The 27,323-nt window shown below is 41.6% G+C and overlaps 1 protein-coding gene across 4 annotated transcripts in view; it reads right to left on the minus strand.

The window, feature by feature from the left end:
• The window catches only part of NRXN3 (neurexin 3), a 1,763,013-nt gene that overhangs the window by 938,489 nt on the left and 797,201 nt on the right, over positions 1-27,323 (minus strand). For all 4 annotated transcript variants that reach the window (XM_068964453.1, XM_068964455.1, XM_068964456.1 and 1 more), the window contains one exon: positions 10,489-10,608. In XM_068964453.1, coding sequence (XP_068820554.1) covers positions 10,489-10,608 — 120 coding nt within the window. The remainder of the gene's footprint in view (positions 1-10,488; positions 10,609-27,323) is intronic.

Consider the following 27,323-nt stretch of genomic DNA (forward strand, 5'->3'; position numbering starts at 1 on the left):
TTCATTTGGCCAAGAGACATGGATCAGGCGGCAAAGATCCACAGAACAAAGGTAGGTGAGAAAACAAATGACAATCCTAGGTAAAGAAAATAAGGACAGCAGGCTGCAAGAGCCAAATCAATTCCTGTACCCACTGAGCTTAATCAAGTGCTATCAGGGAGACTGCAGGGAAAAAGCAATGGGGACCCTGTAAATGAAACTCAGATGAAGAACTGCTCAATGGGGACACATGTGCAGATGTGCAACTAGCTTGGCACAGCTTCTTTTGCCAGGGAAGACTGTTTGACCGCAGAGGGCCTGTAACTGGAGTTGCAGGATATTCCCATACACCAAATAAATAAATGTCCTAGAATATTCTAGGCTACCAGGGCTGTTCCAGAGCTAATGCAAAGCCTCACATCATCCCTAGAGGTTGTGGTTTAAGTCACAGCACACTGTATGTTAGCTCAACATCCTTCCCTCTCCTCTTCCCCCAGTGTCAAAGTGCAGAGGCGAAGTCAAGTAAAGAGAAAACAAGCAGACATCCACTTCCAACCTCAACAGGGCAACAGTAATTGGATCTGAAACGACTGATCTGAAACAACCAAGACAAGGACAAGGGATGTGAAGCCATGGAAGACGCTGGACATCAGGCAAAGGACAGTGATTCCTGAAACGGGGAAGACAAGCAAAGTGAGCTGCCAGACTGCTCTCTTTATGGCCTTAGGAGGACGTTTTGCACCATGGTGCAGGGCGAGAACCCTAAGTGCATTCCTGAAGACTCCTTCAGGTGAGGAGATGGAGCCGAGAGTCAGGAGAGAGCCAGGCAGCCAGAAGGCACAGGGACATGTGTGCCCCTTAAACACATTTCATGGAGCTAGAGAAAGCAGGTGTAGACGATCCCACACTGGGCGATCCCATTTATACATATCCAAAAACAGACAAAACTCAAGGATGCTGATAAAAATCCAAGCTGTAGCGACCTCGCAGAGGAGGAGAATGAATGACTGACAGAGGCATGAGGGATCCCTCTGGGAAGATGAAACTGTCCTTTATCTTAACTGGAATGCTGGTTATGTGGTTATAAATGTTTATAATAATGCACTTAAGATCTGTGCATTTTGCTGAATGTGAATTGTATACCCCAAAATGTCCCCTCTAAAAAAAATGTTACAGAAAAAAATAAGGGAAGGAAACCAAATTATATTTACTAGCTCTATTTTACAAGAAAAGATAAAGCCATTTGCATTTCTTTTGCCTCTGCATGTAAATGCTAATAAATGGAAATGCAGGATATTATAAGTCTATATTGAAAAATACATTAAAATTGTATCTGAATATAACTAACAAGATAATATAAAATTATCCTCTCTGGACCAATAGGCTCTCAGTGGATTACTGCCATCACCATCAATAAGTAACTAGCCCAGCACATAAGAAATAAATGGATCATAATTAAACATAAGCAATAAAAATGGCCTACAAATACAGCATGCTGAAGATGGCTGAAATGAAATTAGTGAGGCCAAAGATTGTTACAACTCATAACAATTCCTGACCAGCAACAGATCCCTGAATTCTGGAGACCATTTCTCCTTGAACCATAGGTCCAAGTGTCAACTGGAATTTGTAGAATCAAATGTTACCCAGCTTTGTTTCTATGGATGGTTGTGCAAAACAAAAGCTGTAGGCAGTCCTGGCTCTTGTTGAATCTATTTGACACCGTGTGTGTATTAATACCAGCAGTACAGCAGATTTTCGGTACAAAATAGTCACTTCCTGATATCAGGGGTGTTTATAAGCAAGAGTGATTCCCATGAGTCCCACAAGCTAGCCACAAGTTGCATCTACAAAACTGTTCCCGAGTGCCAGTACCATCCTCCTTACTCTAAGATGACTTTGGGTTTCACCGCATCCCCTGGCCTTCTTTCCACAACACTGAATATCTGTGGGCCCAGGAATAAAACACAGATGCAAAGAAGAAATATTAATAAATGTGAGCCTCATTTTGGTGCCGCTAACTCATGCTTCTTTTGGATCTGACAGGCCTCTGGATCTCGCTGACCGTGGTGCCAGGCTGCTTCCCCCAGCCTTCCTGCCTTCTCTGGGCTCAGTCTCTGCCTGCCTAAACTTGCCAAACCTGTCTCAGCTTCCTCATCTGTGAAACAGGGATCAGAAGAATATCTACTTTCTCGTGCTGTGTAGATGACAAAAATGACATAAATTCAGCACGGTGACTCGCACACAGTGTAAGTGGATAAAAGTAAAAGTAATGATATAAGAACAATATTCAAGGTAAATAGGATTTGTAATTCAACAGAGCATAAGAAGAAAAATTATCCAAAACTTAGAAAAAAAGACTAAGAGAGACATGTGTCTTTTTAATGTCTCATAGGACTTTCAGTAAAGAATCCGCCTGCAATGCAGAAGACTGCCTACAATGAAGGAAAACCAGATTTGATCCCTGGGTCAGGAAGATCTCCTGGAGAAGGAAATGGCAATCCACCTAGTATTGTTGCCTGGAGAATCCCATGGACAGAGGAATCTGGCAGGCTATAGCCCATGGGGTCCTAAGAGTCGGACATGACTTAGCAACTAAACCACCACCACAGGGATTTTGTTTAACATATCCACACAAGAAATATTTAGTTTTATGGGAAAATACATCCTTGTTTGAAATAGATCTTTACTATTAATTGAAGCCCAGAGTCTATGAGATGATAATTAACCTGTAGATTTCTATTCAACAGAGATCAACTGTTCAGCAGAACCTGGTGGTGGTGTGGTTTAGCCGCAAAGTTATGTCTGACTCTTGTGGCCCCATGAACTGTAGCCGGCCAGGCTCCTCTGTCCGTGGGATTTCCTAGGCAAAGATATTGGGGTGTGTTGCTGTTTCCTTCTCCAGGGATCTTCCTGACCCAAGGATCAGTCCAGAATCTCCAGGCACATTCTTTATCATCTGAGCCAACAGGGAAATCCTGTTCAGAAGAATAAATAACATCAAAAGTTAGGAGCCTTTTCCCCTGTGAGACATTCACCAGTTTTATACTGAAGCTAAGTTTGTATTTTAATATTCTTTTTAATGCCTATAAATATCCAGTTCTTCAAATAATCTTTTGTGATCTTGTTGCTTATACTTTAACCATACTGTTGCTTCCCTCATTGAGGAGTTAAATAAATTTGGGCACACATTCATTCTATATTGATATGAGTTATATTTTAACTTTATGAAAACTACATTTGTATGAGTCATGTTTTTAACTTTCTGAAAATGAGACTGAAGAATAGCTAATAGTTCTGTAGGGGCTATTACAGGCCATGTCCTGAACTTCACAATTATGGATTCAACTTATCATTACAACACTCTAATAAGGTGGAACATAAAAATATCTACATTCTAGAGACACAAAGGAATTAATTAAGTAACACCAAGGTAACGCAGCCATTAAGCAACACAGTCCAGATTTCAATAGATGCCATCCACTCCACATCAACTGTCTCATCCACTCTGCTATAGGACATAAACTAAAACTGTAATAAAGTAAAAAGAAAATGGAAATCAGAAGATGGTCAACAGAGAATGAAAATACAAATATCAGAAGCTATGGGGGATAGTTTAAGTCTAAATCTTTAATACCTAAAGATCTTCTAACTACATGGCCTCATCTGAGTATTAGAAACAACTAAACTGTTTCAAATTTCCGAACAGGATAAAATTAATAACCAGGAACACAGAGCTGATCTTTTCCAAGTCTATGTGCTGTGCTGTGCTCTATTGCTCAGTTGTGTCCAACTCTTTGCGACCCCCATGGACGGTAGCCCACCAGGCTGCTCTGTTCATGAGGATTCTCCAGGCAGGAATACTGGAGTGGGTTGCCATGCCCTTCTCCAGGGGGCTCAAACCCAGGTCTCCCACATTGCCGGTGGATTCTTTACCGTCTGAGCCACCAGGGAAGCCCTTTCCAAGTCTGTATTCGCATATAATTCAGTTGTCTGAGAAGACTTGCGCAGCTGAAATTTTAAGTCCTCTGGTCTAGCAACTAGTGCTGATGCTCTCGGTGCTTATTTCTAGTAAGGACTAAGTAGCAGCAAATCTAACGATAATGTGACTTTTCATGTCAAACAAACCTGGGTTCAAGTACTGACTCAGCCAGTTCCTGCGTGACCCCAGTCTTCCCATTGCAGAAATCAAGACAAGAGAAGAATAATATTACTTCAGGAATTTGGGGTGACTATGGCTTCCCTCGTGGCTCAGACAGTAAAGAATCTGCCTGCAGTGTGGGAGATGCCCTGGAGAAGGTTATGGCTACCCAGTCCAGGATTCTTGCCTGGGAAATGCCATGGACAGAGGAGCCTGGCAGGCTACAGTCCATGGGGTCATGAAGAGCCAGACATGACTGAGCGACTAACACACTTGGGAGGACTGAAGGGATAACATCTTTAAAGGTCATAGTAGAACATCAGGAATGAAACAAAGAATTGACAAATAGCAAATACTATTAGATATATTAAAAACCATTACTGCTCCTGTTTACTAAGTACTGATCACACTCCGTGTGCTATAACAAAAGAAGCTAAGTGACTAATTCAATTTCATCGTGTTAGAGTTAGAATTGGCATTTAAAGCAATTTGTTTCTAAAGCTGATTAACCTAATGACTATGCTATGAAGTTTTTTATAATGCAATAAGTTATATACATTACAAATCAACCTTTTAAAAATATGGTTTATTATAATTAAATTTCCAAGATAAAGGTCTACCAATGGTTCAGTGAAATACAATGTGGACCCTATCAGGGTTATTTATACCCAGGACTCAGCAAGAGATTCAACACACCAGGGGCTTCTTTTCCAATGACCTGGGCACCATCATGCACATTCTACTAAAGGAAATTAGGAAATCTAATGGTTTTTATACTTTGAAAATGCATGTTGTGCAATGAGAGCCGAAACTTTAACCTGAGTGTAAGTTTAGCTACACAAAGGTTTAGAATAAAGACCGGAAAGAAATCTGGCAATCACAACAGCATTTTCTACAGAGGTCATAGAGGGAGCTGAATCCACACAATATCAGAATACTGTCTTCTGACCTGGTGCCAGAATAGACAGGAATCGAAGGAGAGATTCTCTGGGAGAAAATGACTGTCTCAGAATGGGAGCCCTGAGATCTGTGGCAGGAGTGACAGCCAACCAAAGACCCCAAGGAGAATCAGTAACTGTCTTATTCACTCAGCACACGCCAACTCTTTACTCAGCACACGCCGACTCTTGACTCAGCACATGCTGACTCTTGACTCAGCACATGCTGACTGCTATGGGCTCTGCACCGTCCTGGAGGGAGACACAGGGAAGGAGCCAGCCTGTCTCAGAGAGCTCACCCCACCCAGACACCCACCCTTCAGAACTACACTCTGAAGGCTTAACCACCAAAGGGAAGGAAGGCTTCCTTCCAGGTCCCTTGGAGTCCACTAAAGAAGGGCCAGCCAGGCCCCATCCCTGATCCAGGAGGCTTCCAGAACTTCCTCCAGCTCAAGGAGGGTGTCCTTCCCACACAGCTCCAGCCTTCTACAACCAAAGGCCAGGGCTTTGAAAGTCCCCCGTGCTCTGATGGGGACAGGTGTGGGCACATGGGTTTACTCACAGGTAGAATACCTGTGCAAGAGGAGGCCCATGTATTTGCAAAAGGTTAGGGGGAGAAAAAAACATGGGAGGAAATAGCCAGAACAGTAACAGTGACTGTACTTTATTTCTCTCTGCTTGGTGGAATGCCTCCTTACCTATCCAACCCTAGTTCATACCATATTTGCTTAGGAAGCACTTGCATATCTTTCAAGACTCATTTGTCAATGAAAACTTTTCTAAAGGCAGTAGCTCTCCGAGATGGAGTCTCAGCCCCAGGGAGGGTTGATCCCCTTCCACTTTATGACTTCTATTTACCATTCATATTTCTATTAAAGCACTTTCATACGTATCTCACCCCACTAGACTGTTATGCCTCTAAGAACAGGATGGATGTTATTCATGATCCTATCTGCAAATTAGAAATGTCTGGTGAGTGAATAAATGAATAAATGATAAAAAAGTGTGTTCTAAGCAGAAGATAGAGGTCTTGATAGTGAACTTCTCAAACATGGCCCATTTGCTGGACAGGCAAAGCCTGAAAACAGAGGCAAGGAACAAACACATTACCAAAATCATGGACATATTGTATTATAATATCCGTGGAAATTATTGCTATATGTACAACATAGGCTTGTAACACAGTGCCAGGGTACCTATATGAACTCGAGAGACAGAATTAACATACACACATGTCTGTCCCCTTGTTTGTGCACTAAATTATGTGTATATTATTTATTTTTCGGAAGCCTGAATGGGAAATGTGTTTTTAACAGATTTAATCAATACACCCACCTACATTAAAAAATAAATAAACCCACACAATAAATAAAAAGGCCAATCGATAGCCCACAGTGCTGCTCAACAGCCACTCCAGCAGAAAACTGCCTGAAAAGGTGCTTCACACACCACTGTCTGCACGATCCACAGCTGCTTGCTATTGATTTGTTGCAAGCAAAGAACATCTATTATCACATGCCAGTGTGAACCCGCCATTTCTCCAAGTAGCTCTCAGTGTACCTCGAGCAACATCATACACGTAGCTGGCTGGAGGTGGGCTGAGAACCCACGTTCATTCCTTTCTCTTCACCCCCACAAAACCATTATAAACACTCAATTTATAAATCGAAGAACTTGATATGGGGACTCACGTGACACAGATGGCCCCGTGTTCACTTCTCCAGGGCACAGACACAACAGCAAGATTCCAAAATCGCAGACAACTCTAAAGAGTTGTCATGAACAGGCCTAAAAGTAACGATGGTGGTGAGGATAGATGTGAGGTGTTCAATGTTGGTGTTTTCAAAAAGCCCTCCCCAATGATCACTTTTTTGCACACATGTGGGAACGCACGAGTGGTCTGGGTTTTGTGTGACACCGTGTGGCACTGTGAAGGAGACAGGAACCCAACCACTGGTTGCCAGGGGAAGCAGCATTGCCACTCCACACGGGAAAGAGGTTCTGGATTCTCTTGACGGTGCAAGGGCTTCAAGATACTAGAACTGCCCTGATTCTCAGCCCTGATTTAAAAATGCCAGTAAGAACCCAATATCCAAAAGGAATCTCCTTACCAGGACCTGTAAAAGGTTCTTATCTTTTGTTGTTTTTAAAATGTAGCCCCTACAGCATGTCATCAAGTTGGATACAACTGGTGCTTACCACCTCGGCTTTGAATTTTTCAGACCTGAAGACTTTCTTTGGAGCATGTTCCTTGTGTGTATTTCCAAAGATCTTACTGGGTCCTACAGGAACTCAAAATTGCTTCTGGGATGAGTGTGCCTGCTGTAGTTTCAAAACAGCCTGAAAGATCACCTAACAAAACTATGATTTTACCATGATGTGAAATGGTAGATGCCTTAAAACTAGGTAAGACAATTAATAAACCCATTACACTTGTGTCTCCAATCAGACAATTTCTGTTTTCTACTCTGTGGAGCTGGTGATGGACAGGAAAGCCTGGCATGCTGCAGTCCATGGGGTCACAAAGAGTCAGACACGACTAAGTGACTGAACTAAACTGAACTGACCAGCCTCAGAGAACACATGCCGTTCTTTGACAACCACTTGTATCAGTTTTACAGCTATCTTTATAAGGATGAACCAGAAATTTACCCCATGGCCTCCATCAATCCACATTGCTCTCACAAAGAATGACAGAATACAGTTAAAACCATCCAGGCTTGGTCTATTCATACTAAATGAGACACAGTTTTTAAATGTAAATTCTACTCATGGAGGCCATTTCTGTAATAATACCTTGAAACTGTCAAGCAAATGTCAAATTTAGCAAACAGGCAAGAAATAACAAAAGTTACAAGTGATAGACCCAATGCTAGAAGAAGTGAGCGAGACTCTAAAATGCAAACAAGAAAGTCGTGCCCAGATGTAATCAATTTTTCTACATATGATGAACTGAGCATCTTACTTTGGAAAATATCTTAGCCTAGTCACTTCCCTATTGAACAAGTTTCGATTCTTGGATTTGCAATAACTAATTGAGATGTTTTCATTTCTATCTGCTATCCTGAGAAACCACTCATGGAAACTTATTCAAACATCTCCCCTGTGTAATGAAACTATCTCCTGCCATACCAACAAACAAGAAATGTCACAGCGACCAGCGATTTCTGGCCTCCAAATGTGAATGAGGGCTCCCAAAGCCACAATCCAGCAGATGCTACCACCTCCCAGCAGTGGTTGCTGAGGAACCAGGGGAATGCAAGACGCAAGGTGAACAAGGAAAGAGGAATGACCCCAGATAGCTGAGCTGCATATGGAAGGAATGGATTCAGTGAGCCCCATACAGAGAACGCTAAGTTCCTTAACTTGATACCCGACCTTCGATGACAATGCCCCACTTCCCCTCCTGGTTCCTTGGACCAGTTTTCTCCGAGCTACTGAGATGCTGTGTCTAGTCCACTCTCCAAGAGGAGAACAGGCAAGAAGACTCTTTCACGGATTTGGGCTCAGAAGTCCTTTACTATCAAAAATTCCACTGCATTGTTTACAGGATAAAATTCAAAATACATTACCCTCAGCCTGGATGTCTTAAAACGTTATTGGAGGATGAGGATCTACTGCTACAAAAGAAACACTGACCTTTCCCAGGACTGGTTCTGGTACTTCACGACACATTGACAAATTGCTCAGGTCAGATAATGCAACAGTCCTCATCCCAGACTGAGGTACAATCTGTTCTCGACAAACTCAGAAACAATCATAGAACACTGGAAAGGATCCTGGTTGATTTTTAGCAGCAAACCATGCCTGGCACGGGTGGCAGAAAGGAACGTGTCAGTGAGAGAAAAATGCATACATACCTTCTGAAGACTGTGTCTATTCACCGCCGTTAGAGAACTTACCTTTCTGCCTTTCCTGTGCGCAGTCTCTTCCTGATCACATGGTACCGGAAGTGGTATGTATGTATGCGTGATATGGAATAAACTTGTGAGGATAAAGAAGCATTGTGCTACCACTTAGGGAAAAAGTCTCCCATGCAGACAAATTGGAGGAAAAAGAGCATACAACACAATTGCTCAGGGACCCTGGATGGGTCTATCGCTGCCTGTCTCAGAGTGGAACAGTATTTCCAAATGATGAACACGGAAATAGGACTTTCAATAACACCAAATAATTGGAGAGAGCCATCTAATGCTGAAACTTTCTGGAAAGAGTGTGTTCTTTGAATTATAAATATAGAGGCAAACGCTTACATCTAGATCAACGAGTTTCCAAGAATTTTCTCTCTACATATCCAGATTCCCTGCTTATTTTTCCTTACTGTGTCTTAAGTGACTGACAGAATACACACAAAAAAAACGGCCACTAAGAAAAATCTGGAAACCAGGACGAGAGATTACTACAGACCTGCTCCCAAGTGCACAAACTGTAATATAACTTTAGTATTTGTTCATATCACATTCTGCATCTTTTTAATAAAACCAATTAATGGCACCTATTCGTTCAGATTATAAAAATAAACTCCTACCATCAAGGCTGCCTTTAGAAAAGCAGAAGGTCAGCAGGGCCTAGTAAGTCAGGGCTTTTCAACAAATTTCTTTGCAATAGGGATGCAGAAATTTCCAGTGTTTGCTCATCAGTGGCCACACTGGAAGAAAGTAGAGGTACCGGTTACAGATTCCCACAGAACTTAAGTGTGAATATTTCCACCACCAGTGCTAGAACTGCCTTTATGAAATCAGTCTTCTAGAATGAAAACAGCTGATGCAACTGAAGCTTCACTAGTGAACAAAAATAACAAGTGGCTGTCTTCCAATATGAAGCAAATACACAGATACATACATATAAACATACTGGCAAAATAAAAATGTATATATAAACAGAATGACTATGTACATATAAACTAAATAGATATCAATACGTTTATCTAGAAGGAATCTCTGCCTACATTTGAAAGACCCTTTGGAATGTGTTAAACATTTCTAGTTGGAAAAAAATAATAAACTCTTAATGTCTTCATCATTTGGAAGGCATAAGAAATTCCCTAAACTCAGACTTTCTGAAAAAATAGCTGTATTCCTTAAATATCCTCTACGTTATGTTAGTGAGAGAGTCTCAACACTGTTACCCAGATGATTTAATTAATGGAAAACTGAACTCCTTAGAACAAAAATATTGTCTTAATTGTTTTGTCAAAGGTAATCTAAAGAAAAATAGGGAGGACGTATGGATAAACATCTGGTATGGTTGAACAAGAAATGTCTCTTTGCTCTTCCACAAGAAAATTAGCTTTTTATTTTCCAAGTTTCTGAATGAGCAGACTGCTTATGAATTGTTCGGAAGAGTCATTCTTTTACCTAATGTTCCTTAAGATTTCCCCAAACCTCTGAACTCTTTGAAAATATCCCAATATGAAAACGCTGTACTCACGATCATTGCACTGGTTTCCAGAATAGGAGGTCATGGAACAGTCGCAGGTGAAGCCTTCCCACTGCTGCATACAGACCCCCTGGTTGGCGCATGAATCCTCCTGGCAGGTGGTACTTGGTCCTAGTAATTCAGAAGAAGAGCAGGAAAGAAGAAAAAAAGGAGAGAGAGAGAGAGAGGTGTTCAAACTAATCAGATTCAAAGCCATCACCTGAATTTACTCTTCCCAAGCCCCAAAACATTCAAAGACACCACCACCAAAAATATCAGTTCTATATCATGCAAGAAAAAAGTCACTGTATATTTACAAAAGACGACAAACACACACTTAGCCACAAAGTATCAACAGTGACACACAGAAGGGAGAGAGGGCTGAACACACTGTTCTCTTTCTGGCAGACTCTGCAAAAGAGCTTCATCTCTACCATTCAACTAGAAAGATACCTCATTCGGAACATGGTCTTTCTAAATGGAGAATGCTAAAGCAGAGAGATGCACTCCCATGATTCTTGTGAATTAAGGCATGAAAGTTCTTTACAATCTACCCCATGACGCTAGGAAGATGTTTGATAAGAATGAAGAGGAGAAGAAGGAGGATATAGCAGCCAACACACATCGATGTTTTGGGGGTGATAAGCACTGGATGGTAAGCACTTTGTCTACATTATCTCACAAAGCTTGTCAGTGACCCTCAAATGTAAGAAATGGTGATTACCTCCATACCACAGACTTAAAAACTAAGCTCACGGAAGTAAAAGAGTTTACCCAAGGTCACATATTTGATCATGAAAAGATCATGATGTTCAATTTAGGTAAATTAACTCTGAGACTAACTACCTCATAGGTTCTTAAAGCACAGTTTCAGATCAGCTTCACCTAGGAAGTTGTTGGGCTGTGCTTAGTTACTCAGTCGTGTCCGACTCTTTGCAACCCCATGGACTGTTTGGAGGAATGCAAATTATTGGGCCCTAGCCCTGACCTACTGAATTAGAAACTTAGTGTGGAGGGAGTGGCAGAAAACTGTGTTTGCACAAGTTTCTAGGATTTGGGGGTGCAAACCTCTTTAAGAGAAGGGGATGGCAACCCACTCCAGTATTACAGCCTGGAGAATTCTACGGACAGGAAAATTTCGGTAATCTCTGCCTTACAGATTGACATTTCTCTCAGGTCATCCCAGGCCCTCTCTTTAATCATTCTCTCCTTTCACTTCCATCTTCTGCCCTTACCTTTGGGTTAAAGATGAACCTACTCCTTTGGAATTATCTAAGCTAAGAGGAAGGTGGTTCAGAGAGTAAAGAATCGGCCTGCCATGCAGGAGACCAGGGTTTGCTTCCTGAGTCAGGAAGATCCCCTGGCGAAGGACATGGCAACCCACTCCAGTATTCTGCCTGGAGAATTCCATGGACAGAGGGGCCTGGCGGGCTACAGTGCGTGGGGTCCCAAAGGGTCAGACACGACAGCGACAAACACTTTCACTCTCTGTCAACAGGAAATACCTTACTATTCAGGATATCCATGAGTTTTCCAGAAAGTCACGACAAGGGAGGTGAGCCCACTGACTCATCAAATGTATTAGTCAGGATCTGATGCAAAAATTCACTTGACCCAGTAAAAATATATCCACTGCAGTAAATGCATATTCACAATTTCCAGGCACAGAATACTGAAATGTAAACATATCGGGTCCAAGGATGCATGTTCAAAAGAGATGCATGACTACAGAGGGTTTGTCTTCTGGGTGGCAAGACTTTTTGTATTTACCCATGAAGAATGGACTCTGCACAAACCATCACTCCTAACACAAAGCTATTAAGATATGACATAAGAAAGTTCCAGACAATTACTAGCACTAGGGGAGCAGCATGGCTGCTGGGTTTCCGCAGCGCCTAAATGCCATGTGGTTCCCCCATGCGGAGATGAAAGGAGGCTCATGGTCGTGTTCTCAGTGGGTCTTCAACTTGAGCATTGTGTAGGACAAGGTTCATTAACAATAGCAAATCAGGACAGCTTCTTTCAAAGGACAAAAGCTTCTGAGAAGTCCACGGGGCTCCCTGACCAAACAGCTCTCACCAGACAATGGGCTAGTAATTCAATTGTGCTCAAGAATCAGAAACACATGGAAGGCTTTCCACTGAAAGACAGCAGACCAGCAAAAACTTTAGGAATACAATAATCCTTTGCAGGTTCATTGAATCTGAAGACAAAAGTTTTCTCATGCCTTTCTCTTTCCTTTTAGCCAAATTTCAGCCATTTTCCAAGGACCAGCTAAAATGACTTCAGGATACTGAAAATTCCCCAGTAACTTTAGACAACAATTCTCCCATTTCTTAGTGGCCACAGCACGGATCGTGTACATCACTAATGTTTATATATGACAATATTTAACATTTTATTGCACATGGTGCTGTACTCACACAATCCTCTAACTCTTTCACATTTTTTACTAGTTGTCCCCAAAAGATGGAATGCTACCTAGAGTTAGAAAGCCCATCTTATGCTTTTGGTTATGTCCTTGCTGCACCAAGTGTGGTGCCCGATGCAGAGAATATGTTTCAGTAAGTGTGGAACTGATCTGATCCCCGGATTCACCACTGTCTCATACTTCCAAAACTGGAGTGTAGGGGAATGCAGCTCTGCAAAGGGAGAAAACAGTCCCATTTGTCAAAGGTTGGTCAGGAATTCCATACAGGGGGAATTACAGGCCATTTCCAAATTGCACAAGAATGTGCTCTGCATTCATTAGGTGAAAGTGAAAGTCGCTCAGTCCTGTCAGACTCTTTGCAACCCCTTGGAATTTGCAACCGCTACAGTCCATGGAATTCTCCAAGCCAGAATATTGGAGTGGGTACCCTTTCCCTTCTCCAGGGGATTTTCCCAACCCAGGAATTGAACCAGGGTCTCCTGCTTTGCAGGTGGATTCTTTACCAGCTGATGCATTAAGGGGTGAGTGCTATTCAGAATCAGATAATCCTCAAAGACTGACTGCATGGTAATCCTCTCAAGAACCAGGGAGGTTTCAGGGTTTTAGCAAGGACCAGAAGGATCTGCAATGATCTGTTCATCCAAGTCTGAGTCCTACTTTCTTTCCAGGGTGAGATCCCAGGGCCCCCGCCTCCACCTCCAGCCTCATTTCCTACTGTTCACCCACACACACCAAGCTCTCCTTGTGATTTCTCACCACACAATGATGCTCAGAGCCTGGGCACCTAGTCACTGGCCCCTGCATCCCCTGGGGGCTTGTGAGAAATGCATGTTTTCAGACCCCACCCAGACCTACTGCCTGGAGGCAGGGCTCAGGAATCAGAGGCAAGACTAGTCCTCTGGGTCATTCTGAGGCTGCTCAGTTTTAGGACCACACAGTACGCCCCACGCCCCCACCCCCAAACCGAACATTTCAAGATCATCCCTGCCTTCAGGCCCTCTGCTGTCGTTCATCCCAGAGACTGAAATGTTCTTCCTACAGAACTTCAGATAACTGACTCATTTCATTCTTTAAGTTGCAGTTCAAAATGGGCTTTCTTCAGACTCTCCCATTTCAGGAAGTCCCCATCAGTATTTTATTTACTTTCCAGCCTGTTTCCCTCTTTATTTAACTCACAACAACAACATGGACAGCAATAAATTATTTATTAAGTTCTTTCCTGTCTATCTCATCCTGGTGGAATATGAGTCCCTTGAAGGCAGACACCTTGCTTGTCTTGCTCACTTCTTATTTCTCTAATTTCTGATAAAGTATTTGGCGTAAAATAAGGGCTCAAAAATATTATTGAACGAAAGAAAAAACAAGAGAATGAAAAAATAAAGGGTTAAAATTCTTTCATGACTTAAAGAAAACCTGTGGGTTTCCTAACTAATAATTTATCCACAGAACTTACCAATAACAACCCATATAAGCAATTTTCTATTTGGAACCGAATGTTTTGGGGGTAGTGGTGGTGGCATTTAATTGACCACATTTCCTCCTCTAATTTAACTATTAGACTCATTCAATCTCACCAGATGTTGGGACAGACTCAGGTTGCCAGTGCCCAGGAAAAGTATGCGGTAACTGTCCTGAATGAGTGTGAGTTGAGACTAGACTGTAAAATACTTTCTGAAGAGCAATATAAGCTCCTTTCCTTATTTCAAACTCGTTATGTACATCCTTTCCTGAACAGACTATATCTTATATGCGTGTCTGTTTTCCATATCCTCACAGTGTCTTCTAAATTGAGAGACAGAGAGAGAAGAAAGAAAGACAGAAGGAAAGAAAGAAAGAAACGTTGGAGAAATGGATACAAATGCTCTGGAAAAAAGGAAAAGAAAACACTTTAACAATGCTTCCAATTGCATCCCCACTGAAATAATTCAATCTTATGCAAATCAAAGGATATAGCAATAACAAAGTAGGGCAATTACCCAGCACTTATCAGGTGCCAGACAATCTACGTAGCATGGTTCACATATTTAGTCTTTGTAAACACATGATAAAGCAATTATAAGTATTAAAGAACCAGAAAAAAAAAAAAAAAACAGGAATGATCTTCTTATGGAAGATATCCAGAACTTCAAAAATAAAAGAATTTTTTGACCGCTGATCAAATTGGAAGGCAAGGATTTCAGAAAGTGAATTAAGTCACAGATCAGTTAAGTGTGTTTTGTTTTGTTTTTTGCTAGGTCCCACAGGAAATGAGTAGCAGGATGAGGTCCCAACCTAGGTGTGCTAACACCACAACTGACCTCTATGGACATGAATAAACCTGTGGGTGGGTGTGAGTGTGTGTGTGTGTGTGTGTGTGTGTGTGTTGCTATTAGATTAACAAGAGTAACTTAAGAATCAGAGAAAGATAACTTTTTAAATGGAAGAATGTGGCTGTTTTAACAAAGAAAATTTTCAAATCCTATTTCAATTCAAAATCCAGTTAAAAATAAACAGGACAATCTAGCTTTGTCTAAGTATACAGATAAACATCTGTATCAAATGCATATATTAATAAATATAATAGATCTTCCAAAAGACAATAATCCTATCTAAAGCATTCTTCCAAATAAACCTAAAATTTCAGATACAGTAGGATAATATAAACTTTTGGAATTACATATTTAGAAAGTTTTTCAATTATTAACAATAACTTCAAATTGCAGTAAGGCTGCAGGGAACCCCTGCATAGGGATGGTGCATTTAATATGTAATCAATGCTCACTAAAATAGTCACATATTCTTTTGAGAAAGGATAGTGACTTTTCTTTGTGTAGTAGGGAAACTGACAAGGCAACAGAGATATGGATGAAAAGACTAAACAAGTTGTCAGTGATGTTGGTAGGTACTTTGGTTTTCATTCCCATCTCTGTTTTTAGTTTACGGAGAAGCACCACATTATGTCTTTGTTCTTCATTTTTTTTCAGGTGATAACTCTGATGGCTGCCGCAAATTTCTCAACATTCTGCTTGAATCTGGGATTTTCTTTTTAAGAACTGTCCCAGACAGTCATTTCATGCCTGTTATTGCTAAAATCTACCTCTGCTGGAAATGCAAACTGCCTCAGTCATCTCCTCTTCACGGTCCAGAAAATCAAAACTTGACAGACTGCCTTTTATTACTTGCAGGTCCTTGAGACAGAAGTGCTGTTGGAAGCACAGGACACTTGTATCGGAGTGAATTTGTTATTGCCAAGGAGGACTTTTAACCAAACCTATGCCTCAAACATTCCAATTTAAAAATGGGTAAATGACCAGCACTAGCTGGTCCTGGCCATAATGGAAAGGGGGGCTTGGGGATGATACATCTGGTCTGATTCCCAATATCCATTTATTCTAAAGGGCTAAGGCTGGTAGCCCACTAGTGGGCACCTGGAGCAGTTGGTTTAACAAGATTCATCATCTTTAATCACACAGCTTAAGGCGTCTGCATAGTGCGATTACAACCTCGATGTGAAGCATCATTAGAGTAAAACACTGCCAATCAAAGGATTTGCTGGCCCATATAGAGCACAGCTGCCGTGGGAAGGAACCACAGCGAGCTGCCATGGGCTGCCTACAATGATATCGTCCACCTTCCGTTTTATTTCCTACTTCTGTAAGTTCATAAACCTTTCCATTTTACAGTTTTTAATTTACATTGCTTCACAGAGGAAGGCTGACCAAGCAGTAATTGAGTAGGAAGAAAAACAAAAAGAAAGAACAAAGAAAAGGAAGATGAAGACATGAAGATTTAACAACGCCGGGAATCAAAGGCCACTGGAGACGCAGAATTCATGAGGGCATCCTGTTCCAACCAATTGCATGCTTGTGCATATGTGTGTATGCGTATGTATGAAAGACTCTTACCAGCTTCCTGAGCAATCTACAGCCTCTACTGCTAAATAAAAGAACTAAAAGTGTCAAGGCTTCATGAGAAGTATTCTTGACATTCAGTTCAGTTCAGTTCAGTCAAAAAGTAATGTCCAAATCTTTGCAACCCTGTAGACTGCAGCAAGCCATGGCTTTCCTGTCCATCACCAAATTTCGAAGCTTGCTCAAACTCATATTCACCAAGTCGGTGAAGCCATCCAACCATCTGATCCTCTGTTTTCCCCTTCTCCTCCTGCCTTCAATCTTTCCCAGCAACAGGGTCTTTTCAAATGAGTCAGCTCTTCACATCAGCTGGCCAAAGTATTGGAGCTTCAGCTTCAGCATCAGTCCTTCCAATGAATATTCAGGACTGATCTCCTTTAGGATGGACTGGTTTGATCTTCTTAGAGTCCAAGGGACTAAGAGTCTTCTCCAGCACCACAGTTGAAAAGTATCAGTTCATTGGCACTCAGCTTTCTCTATGGTCAAACTCTCAAATCCATACATAACTACTGGAAAAATCATACCTTTAACTAGACAGACCTTAGTCGGCAAAGTAATGTCTCTGCTTTTTAATATGCTGTCTAGATTGGTCATAGCTTTTCTTCCAAGGAGCAAACGTCTTTTCATTTCATGGCTGCGGTCACTGTCTGCAGTGATTTTTGAGTCCAAGAAAATGAAGTCTGTCACTGTTTCCACTGTTTCCCAATCTATTTGCCACAAAGTGATGGGACCAGATGACATAATCTTTATTTTCTGAATGTTGAGTTTTAAGCTAACTTTTTCACTCTCCTCTTCCACTTTAGTCAAGAGGCTCTGTAGTTCCTCTTCACTTTCTGCCATATGAGTGGTGTCATCTGCATATCTGAGGTTATTGATATTTCACCCGGCAATCTTCACTCCAGATCATGCTTCATCCAGCCTGGTATTTCGCATGGTGTACTCTGCATATAAGTTAAAGAAGCAAGATGACAATATGCAGCCTTGACATACCCCTTTCCCCTCTGGAACTGGTCAGTTGTTCCAAGGCTGGTTCTAATTGTTGCTTCCTGACCTGTATATAGATTTCTCAGGAGGCAGGTAAGGTGGTCTGGTATTCCAATCTCCTTAAGAATTTTCCACAATTTGTTGTGATCCACACACGGACTTTGGTGTAGTCAATGAAGCAGAAGTAGATGTTTTTCTGGCATTCTCTTCCTTTTTTCTATGAACCAACGGATGTTGGCAGTTTGATCTCTGGTTCCTCTGCCTTTTCTAAATCCAGCTTGAACATCTAGAATTTTTTGACTCACATACTGTTTCAACAGCCTAGTTTGGAGAATTTTGAAGATTACTTTGCTAGCCTGTGAAATGAGTGCAATTGTGTGGTAGTTTGAACATTCTTTGGCATTGCCTTTCTTTGGGATTGGGATGAAAACTAAACTTTTCTGGTCCTGTGACCACTCCTGAGTTTTCCAAATTTGCTGGCATATTGAGTGCAGCACTTTCACAGCATCATCTTTTAGGATTTGAAATAGCCCAACTGGAATTCCATCACCTCCACTAGCTTTGTTCATAGTGATGCTTCATAAGGCCCACTTGACTTTGCATTCCAGGATGTCTGGCTCTAGATGAGTGATCACACCATCATGGTTATCTGGGCCATTAAGATTATTTTTTGGTATAGTTCTTCTGTGAATTCTTGTCACCTCTCAATACCTTCTGCTTCTGTTAGGTCCATATCATTTCTGTCCTTTATTGAGCCTATCTTTGCATGAAATGTTCCCTTGGTATCTCTAATTTTCTTGAGGAGATCTCTAGTCTTTCCCATTCTGTTGTTTTCCTCTATTTCTTTGCATGGATCACTTAGGCTTTCTTATCTCTCCTTGCTATTTTTTGGAACTCTGCATTCAGATAGGTATATCTTTCCTTTTCTCCTTTGCCTTTCACTTCTCTTCTTTTCTCAGCATTTTGTAAGGCCCTATCAGACAACCAATTTGCCTTTTTGCATTTCTTTTTTCTTGGGGATGGTTTTGATCACCACCTTCTGGGCAATAATGAACTTCCATTCATAGTTCATCAGGCACTCTGTCTATCAGATCTAGTCCCTTGAATCTATTTGTCACTTCCATTGTATAATCTTTAGGGATTTGATTTAGATCATACCTGACCTAATGGTTTTCCCTAGTGTTTTTCCCTACTTTCTTCAATTTAAATCAGAATTTGGCAATAAGGAGTTCATGATCTGAGCCAGGTCAACTCCTGGTCTTGTTCTTGCTATCTGTATAGAGCTTCTCCATCTTCGGCTGCAAAGAATATAATCAATCTTATTTCGGTATTGACCATCTGGTGCTGTCTATGTGTAGAGTCATCTCTTGTGTTGTTGGAAGAGGGTGATTTTTATGACCAGTGTGTTCTCTTGGCAAAACTCTGGTAGTCTTTGTCCTGCTTTATTTTGTACTCCAAGGCCAAATTTGCCTGTTATTCCAGGTATCTCTTGACTTCCTACTTTTGCATTCCAGTCCCCCTGTGATAACAAGGACATCCTTTCTTGTGTTAGCTCTAGGTCTCATAGGTCATCATAGAGCCATTCAACTTCCTCTTCTTTGGCATTAGTGGTTGGGGCACAGATTGGATTACTGTGATACTGAATGTTTTGCCTTGGAAATAAACAGAGATCATTCTGTCATTTTGAGATTGTACCTAAGTACTGCATTTCAGACTCTTCTGTTGACTATGAGGGCTACTCCATTTCTTCTAAGGGATTCTTGCCCACAGTAGTAGATATAATGGTCATCTGAATTAAATTCACCCATTCTGGTCCATTTTTGTTCACTGATTCCTAAAATGTCAATGTTCACTCTTACCATCTCCTGTTTGACCACTTCCAATTTACTTTGATTCTTGGATCTAACATTCCAGATTCCTATGCAATATTGTTTTTTACAGCACCAGACTTTACTTGCATCACCAGCCACATCCACCACTGGGCATTGTTTTTGCTTTGGCACAGCCTCTTCACTTTTCTGAAGCTATTTCTCTACTCTTCTCCAGTAGCATATTGGGTACCTCACAATCTGGAGAGTTCATCTTTCAGTGTCCTATCTTTTTGCCTTCTCATACTGTTCATGGGGTTCTCAAGGCAAGAATACTGAAATGGTTTGCCATTCCCTTTTCCAGTGGACCACATTTTGTCAGAACCCTCCATCATGATGTTAGGGATAAAGTTACCCTTACTGAGCTGCATGTCTGTCTAGGTCCCTGCAGCAAGGATGCTTCTGTAGCTCTCAAAGTACTTCTGTGTTTACAGTGTTGGGTCCTCTTGGCTTTCCCAAAGAGAGTCATTTACAGATAACATACCATTCATCCCTTTTAATTGGCAGCAACCCAGCTCATTTCTATTTGATTTTAAAGTAAGAAAGCTATGATCCTTAAATGTGTCAAGCATCCCTCTTCATAAAGAAACAGCTGAGAGTGAACACTCTGGTTCCCATTTCACAGAAGATTAAGCAAAACCAGAGAAGAGGGTCCTAAATGTTGTTATAAAATTTCATTGCAGAAAGGCCTAAGAGTAACCGTGTTCACAAGATCTTCTTACATTTTTGTCTTGAAGGCTGGACCTATCCCTTAGCTTATGATCAGAAAGGTCCCATCAAGCATGCTCAGGTGCTCTGGCTCCTTCTCCTTGATCAAGGGTTCAAAACAGTCCACTGGTTAGGACAATGAGTGAAAAACACTAAGGATAAAATCCAGCATTTGGGGGGGAAACTGGGACAGTTTCAGTGGCACCCTTGTTCTCAATAACTTCAGCCCTCATCACACACTGAGTATAAATAAGCCAATAAATAAGCCAAGATGGACATGGAAATTGGTGGAAACAAAGATGTCCTCATGAGTTCTTTATTTCCAACAGCCTTTGGTTCCCTGCACTGTTAAATACTCAATGACTAGAACTATAAGAAAAAGAAAACCCAATCTGTAACATTTCTGTAAGCTGATTTTTAATAGCGTAAAATACCTTCTCTATAGCCAATCTCAAAGTATTCATAATACATCTTACATGATATGGATCAGCTGGGGAAATTCCTGAAAATTCCTGTGCTGATGTCAGTTCCAGCACAGTACTTTCCTCGATGGCCAATAAACAACACAGAATAGTTATACTTGGTGAGAAAAGCGATTTACCCACAAGACGCTTCCAGGCAATGGAGAGGTCACGGGAATGGGTTGTGTGTAAAGGTGAGAGAATGGTATTGTCATAAAACCAAGAATGCTTGCTCAACCCACCCTATTTTCAGAGGGTGTCTGGGTAATAAAGATCAAATGATTCGATCAGATCACCCTTTTTTTAACAACCATGAACAGGTCTTCAAAAGTCAACGTTGCCTCAGAAAATACAAACTGAGGCCTCATTTTTCTGCCTTTCCTTCTTTTCTCAGCACTGATGGAGCAACTTGTTGGGGTAGTCGAGGGTAGTTTTTAAAAGAGAGAGAGAGAGAGAGAGAGAGAGAGAAGGGATTTCAAAGGTTGGCTCAATGACAGAGAAGACTAGTTTAAATTGCTTTAATGAACACTGTACCAGTATCATCCAGAACTTAGTGACCTAGTATTGCCATGAATACCATCTACTATAAATTCAGCTGCACGACCCTCTTGGATACTCTCTGTCATCTCTGTCCTGTTTCTGCTTTGGAAATATGCAAATCTGGATTCACACCCCATAGCATAGTATGGGAAAGGCCATAAGCTTCAAAATCCAGCTTTATGACATACTAGCAATGTGAAATTAAGCCAGCTACCTAAATTCTCTGAGCCTCCATTTCCCCATTTGTATAAAGGAGATAGAAATTGTTTCTATGGTTTAAGGGGTTAAATATTTAATGACTAGAACTATAAGAAAAAAAAAAATAAGAAAACCCGATCTGTAACATTTCTGTAAGGTGTCAGGATTCGGTACATGGTGTAAGGATTGAATTAGATAACATATGCAAAGCCTATAAAGTCATCCTTGACCTGGGGATAAAAACATCTACTATGCAAGGTCATTATCATTGTAGAGACGCAGTATAGAAAGTCCTCAGCACATGCCTGCACAAAGGGGACCCTCAACAAAGGGTATTATCAATTCCATTGAAAAAGAAAATCAAGTTCTCTCTACCCATTTTAGTTGGGTAGATCAATCAGGAGTGCAGAAATGAGACACACCGAGGTAGCAAGTCATAGTTACAGTTCTTTTGTGAAAAACCTCTGTCGTGCAATGTTGAGAGACAAGAGACAGAAACCATTGTGGGAAGTTCCATTTAATTCCTATCTCTCTTATTACTGTCCATAATGCAAGCCATTTTTGAGGACTTGATTTCTATTAGGTCAAACACTGAATCACATAAAATACAATAGAGAAAGTAATACAGCTCTTAGCTTTGAAGAAAATGAAGTGAAGAACTATATTCCTCACAGTAAGGAAAGCTGGAGGATTACCCCCCAGAAGTATTTGGCTGATGTCAACTCTTACAGAATGACCCGAAGGAATGTTTAGGTTTTCAAGGCATCCAAACCAAAAACATTTATTGACTGACTCAAGACATGCAGCACTTGGAACCAAATCTGATCAATCCTTGGCCCCTCCCACCCACCTGTCAATCATCTGAGCAGAGGGATAATTTACATTCCATAAAAGAAGCTATTCATCTCCAGAAACAGAAGTTGCTAAGAGGACAATGTGATGGAAAGTGGAGAGAGGATATTCTGATTAATCATCTAACCCAATAAAGAGCTATTCTTTTATTTCTGGTGATTATGACTCATCTACCTCACTCCCAACAGACCAAACTTAATACTGCTTTTATAGTTGAGCAGCTTCTTTCTATGGATAAGCTTTTAGGAATCTTTTCCGCTCTAGGAATACCCCTCTTACAAATAAAAAGGAATCAGAAAATTACTCCTGAAAAGTCCATAGACATTGTTATTCTATTCAAAGGACCTTGAAGTTTAAGGGACTGTAATTCTCTGTGAGGCAGCACCTCCCAGGGGTCTCAAGGGAACTCTTACTCCCTCTTAAACTGGAGGGGTGCAAAGTCTGACCCGAACCAGGGCCATCAATCAAGTTCTTCCTTGACACTTTTGGTCACGATGTGCAAATGCATCTGCTGTTAAACAAAGCGACACTGTGGGGATGGAAAGGAAATACACAGGAGAGAAAGTTCATTTTCTTCCTAATTCATCAAAGGTTTCATCCCAGAAAGACACATACTTGTCTTCTTAACCCACATGAGTACCAAGTGTCAGTTTGACAGCTCTTCCCTCTGTCTTGGAAGATGCTACTTTCCTCTGAACCACTCTCTGCTTCTACTTCCTGTCCTCCTTATCCATCTTGCACCTGGGTGTCAGAGTGAACTTGAAAAGATGAAAATCTGACCCGAGTCTCTGTCCTCCTTAAAGCACCCACAGAGTAAAGACCAATGACTTACACAAAAGGTCTGACGTCAACTGTCTCCATCCTACTGGGCCCATTTCATCCACAGTCACATCCCCACATGCCCATTATTTCAGCCAAATGGAGCTTCTGATAGGTGCTCAAACTGGCCAAGCTCTTTGAGCTTCCACCTCTCATCTACCTAAAGCATATCCTCCTTCAGACTCAGTTCCAAGTCTGCCTAGAAAATCTCTCCTGAGCACCCACCATGACCCCAGGCAGCATAGCAGCCCTTCTCCCAGACCACACAGCCAGCTCCATGCTCACTCTAGCGCAGGGGTTTTCACTCTGCAGTGTAGCTATTGGCTGATCTCCTACAGGTCTATTTGTTGTCACTGGAGAATGAATGACATGAATGAATAAACAAACAAATAAACACATATTGTAAAAAACACCCCAATAACACAAGGACAACAGGATTCAAGCTGCTGACTTGTCCAGACTCAAGCCACTTCCTAGATCCACCATTGTATTTCCTTCTGACTATGATTTGCCTTTACTTTTTAGGCTCATTTTTAGCCTCCTTTCCTTGTCAAATGGTTTCACTGTCCTTCACAATTAGGGTAGTTAGTACCATCTGTGTCCATAGGCTATCGCTGAAAAGGCGAGTATGAGTAATGGCCCATACCCCAGTGTCAGGAAAACAGAAAGGACAGGCATTTGCATCCTAAAAGGTCTTTTTGCCATAATATCCAGAAAGAGTAAGATGACTCAAAATAATTACAAATAACAGTCTCCTGCACAAAGAGACTGGTGAGTCATCACAAGAATGGAAGAGATTCTGGTCGATGGAGTAGTACCATAAAAACCACACTGATGACTAGACTGCTTCCACAGATGAGCAGATTAGGACACTCTAAACTATTACGTCCCCATATACATGTCTACACTTTGGTCAACAATTCATTGTACCACATAGACATGAACTGTGATTCCTATAAACCATTTCTCCTTTGAATGGGAACTTTCAGATCATTTTGCTACATATGAAGTCCCCATGTAAATTTCTGGGAATTTATCCCAGAAAATCCACATAGTTCTTACCATGAAAAACCATAAAGTCTAGGGGTAGATGCAGCTGTCTAGTTTTATCTAAAAGTATCTGGTTACAAGAAGCTCTGACAACCTTGAACTGTCTCTTTTCTAGATCAAATCCTGCCCTCTTTTATCTCCTGCTCACTTAGAGTAACATGGAGTAGCCCTAGTTAGAAAACTGAATGGAATGCCTAAAAACAACAGCCTTTCGCATCACTGAAAGGGCCATTCACGTATGACATGGAAAGCTACTGTACAGCTACCTAGGACTTCAAAGTACTAACCCAGTGCATGCTCTGTTCGCCAATTTTATGACATATTAGCATATTGCTGAATCTGCTAAGCTGAGATGAGGAAGAAAGAGTGAGAGTGAAATGGCTGAGAGAGACTTCTGCTAGTTGATACCCACCCAAGAGAGAGACGCTTGTGCTGGTTACTGACATGACATTTAACAACTCCTTGCAAAGAAAATGATCTTTTAGGTGAAAAGTAATTTTTTTTTTTTTTTTTTTGCTGCACTGGGTCTTTGCTGCTGTGCGTAGGCTTTCTCTAGTTTATGGCAAGCTACTGTGGCGCATGGGCTTCGTATCGACTTAGCTTTTCTTTTTGTGGAGCACAGGTTATAGGGTGCAGCCTTCAGCAGTTCTGCCCTTTGGGCTCAGTAATCGGCGCTTAGAGGCTCTAGAGCGCTGGCTCAGTAGCTGTGGGACATAGTCTTGGTTGCTCCACAGCATGTGGGATCTTCCTGGGCCAGGGCTCGAACCCGTGTCTCCTGCACTGGCAGATGAATTCTTAACCACTAGACCACCAGGGAAGCTCCAAAGGTATTATGTTAAAGCTACCTCCAGCTACCTAATTCTAACAATTGGTGCTGATTGTGCATTGACAGAAGCCATCCCAGGCTCAATTCCCCCACCCCTCTTAACTCTCAGCTGAAAGACGGCTAAAATGCTGGGTCTCGTCTGGCTGTTCTGCATCAAAGTTCTGACACGACAGGACAGATGAACCATTACAGACTTTGAAAGGTGCCTCTTTGAATGGTAGGAGAAGCAGTTTCTGCAGTAGATATTCACTGATATCTAACATGCAGGCATTTTCAAGGGGATTCAGGATAAAATCGATACATCAATAGACCTCTTCCTCCCCAAGACTAATTTTTTCCTGTGGAATCACAAAACAGGAAATTAAAGTGCTCCATCAAAATCCCCAATAGGGGACATAAATCTCTAGAATATTTTAATGACATTAATATCTCCCAAATGCCTAAAAGATGTCTTTAAAATGAGTTAAGAGAAAAGGGCATTCTCTTTCATAAGTTCCAAACACTCAAAAGTCCTGCTCTGAGAAATGACCTTCCTGACTCAGAAAAAAATAAATTCAGAACACAAGTGGGCTTCTTTTTTTCCAAGTCCAGTCTTCTGTCTGGAATGAGTAAATTAAAAGGAGCCTACCCGTTCCACGACAACTACTTGGAGAGACACTTCCAGAAATGGATTAATACGTCTGTGGGTCGTCACCACATAGGGTGCTGTCAAACCTCTTTTATCGCCCCCAAATGGAAACATATTCCCATCCCCAAGACTCCTCGCCCATGCAGCTCTTTTTCATGCAGCGATCCGGGCTCTCTGCCACTGTCTGTAAAGAACACAGGGTTCAGCCCCCTCCTCACGACCACCGCTGTCCAAGAGATGTGACAGCTTGAAGGCCTCTAGAGAAAAGATCCCAAGGGTGACACAGAACTTCTTTCAGTCCAAAGCGGTAATGGGAACAAGAACCTTCTCTACCTTGCAGGTCAGCTTTGGTCAACGCAACTTTGTTAGCGAAAGAACAGAAGAGGCGAAAACAATAACCAGAGGTTAGTAAGAGGTGGAGTAAACGAGGGGTCACATCACAGAAATGAACACACAATCGGCATAACCAACATCACTCGGACAGACAGTTGAGATGCTCCACAGGTTTCTCCAGAGACAGCACAGACAGGGAATGCACAGACCAGGGGTGGAGCAGGCCTCGGTCATCACAGCCGGGACAGCAGAGCAGGGGCGGGGGAAACACCGGACGGGACAGAGCATAAGCAGCGGCACAGGAGCCTTCCCCCAACCACACGGCAACCCCAAGGCAGATGGCCCAGGGAAATGATTGCCCATCGGTCAGGATTAACATCAAGAGGCGTAGGACGTGGCCAGGCTGAAAGACACATGTGCACAACCAAATGGAGCCCGCACAAATAATTCTGCACATGGAGGAGTTGAGCATGGAAGAGTTGCTGGGGAGCGCCCCTGGTAACCTCCTGAAAATGCCACCAAGGAAACTGGCACCAGAACTGGGCACTGCTAGGAAGGTGATCTGAGGACACCCACCATCTCAACTGGCTTAATTTATAAAAAAAATGGAGCCGAACCCAAACAGCAGTGGGCAAAACGGCACCCAACCCAATGCCCTTTTTATTTCTTTATGCCAGTCTCCAATGAAGCACATGCGTTTCTCTCAGATGTTTACCATCTGCAAGTGTGGAATCGAATTTCTAGCCAACACATGCCTTGGTTTCTGCAGCAAAGCTGGCCTCAAGATAGAGATATTTACCAGTCAAGTATTGAATCAGACAATATTAAAAATCCCTAGCACAAACTGAGAGGCTGTAGGTCACAGTTAGATGTTGGCTAAGCTGTCCAGCAATCATGCTCAACTTTTAAATTATGCACTCCACATATATTAAAAACATAAAATAAAAATCTAATTCAGGATTTGTTTTTATCTCTTATTATAAACAATTGAGAGCCAAAGAGTAGTGGATTGATGAATCTTTAATTTTGGACTCTTTTGTGTTAGATATGATAGGGAAAGTAATACAACTACTACTTAGGGATCTTGAAGGGTCATTACGAATGACTGACAAGAACACACAATATATCCTAGCCTGTATATCCCAGCTATGTAAGAATAAAACACATCCACCATCTTGGCGAGATTCAGGTTTTAGTTCTTTAGTTATGAATCCTTATCCCCTACCTGTTTCCTATTCTAGGCATAGAAATGATACATC

This window comes from Capricornis sumatraensis, chromosome 2, assembly GCF_032405125.1.
Source record: "Capricornis sumatraensis isolate serow.1 chromosome 2, serow.2, whole genome shotgun sequence".
In the NCBI taxonomy this organism is placed as follows: domain Eukaryota; kingdom Metazoa; phylum Chordata; class Mammalia; order Artiodactyla; family Bovidae; genus Capricornis; species Capricornis sumatraensis.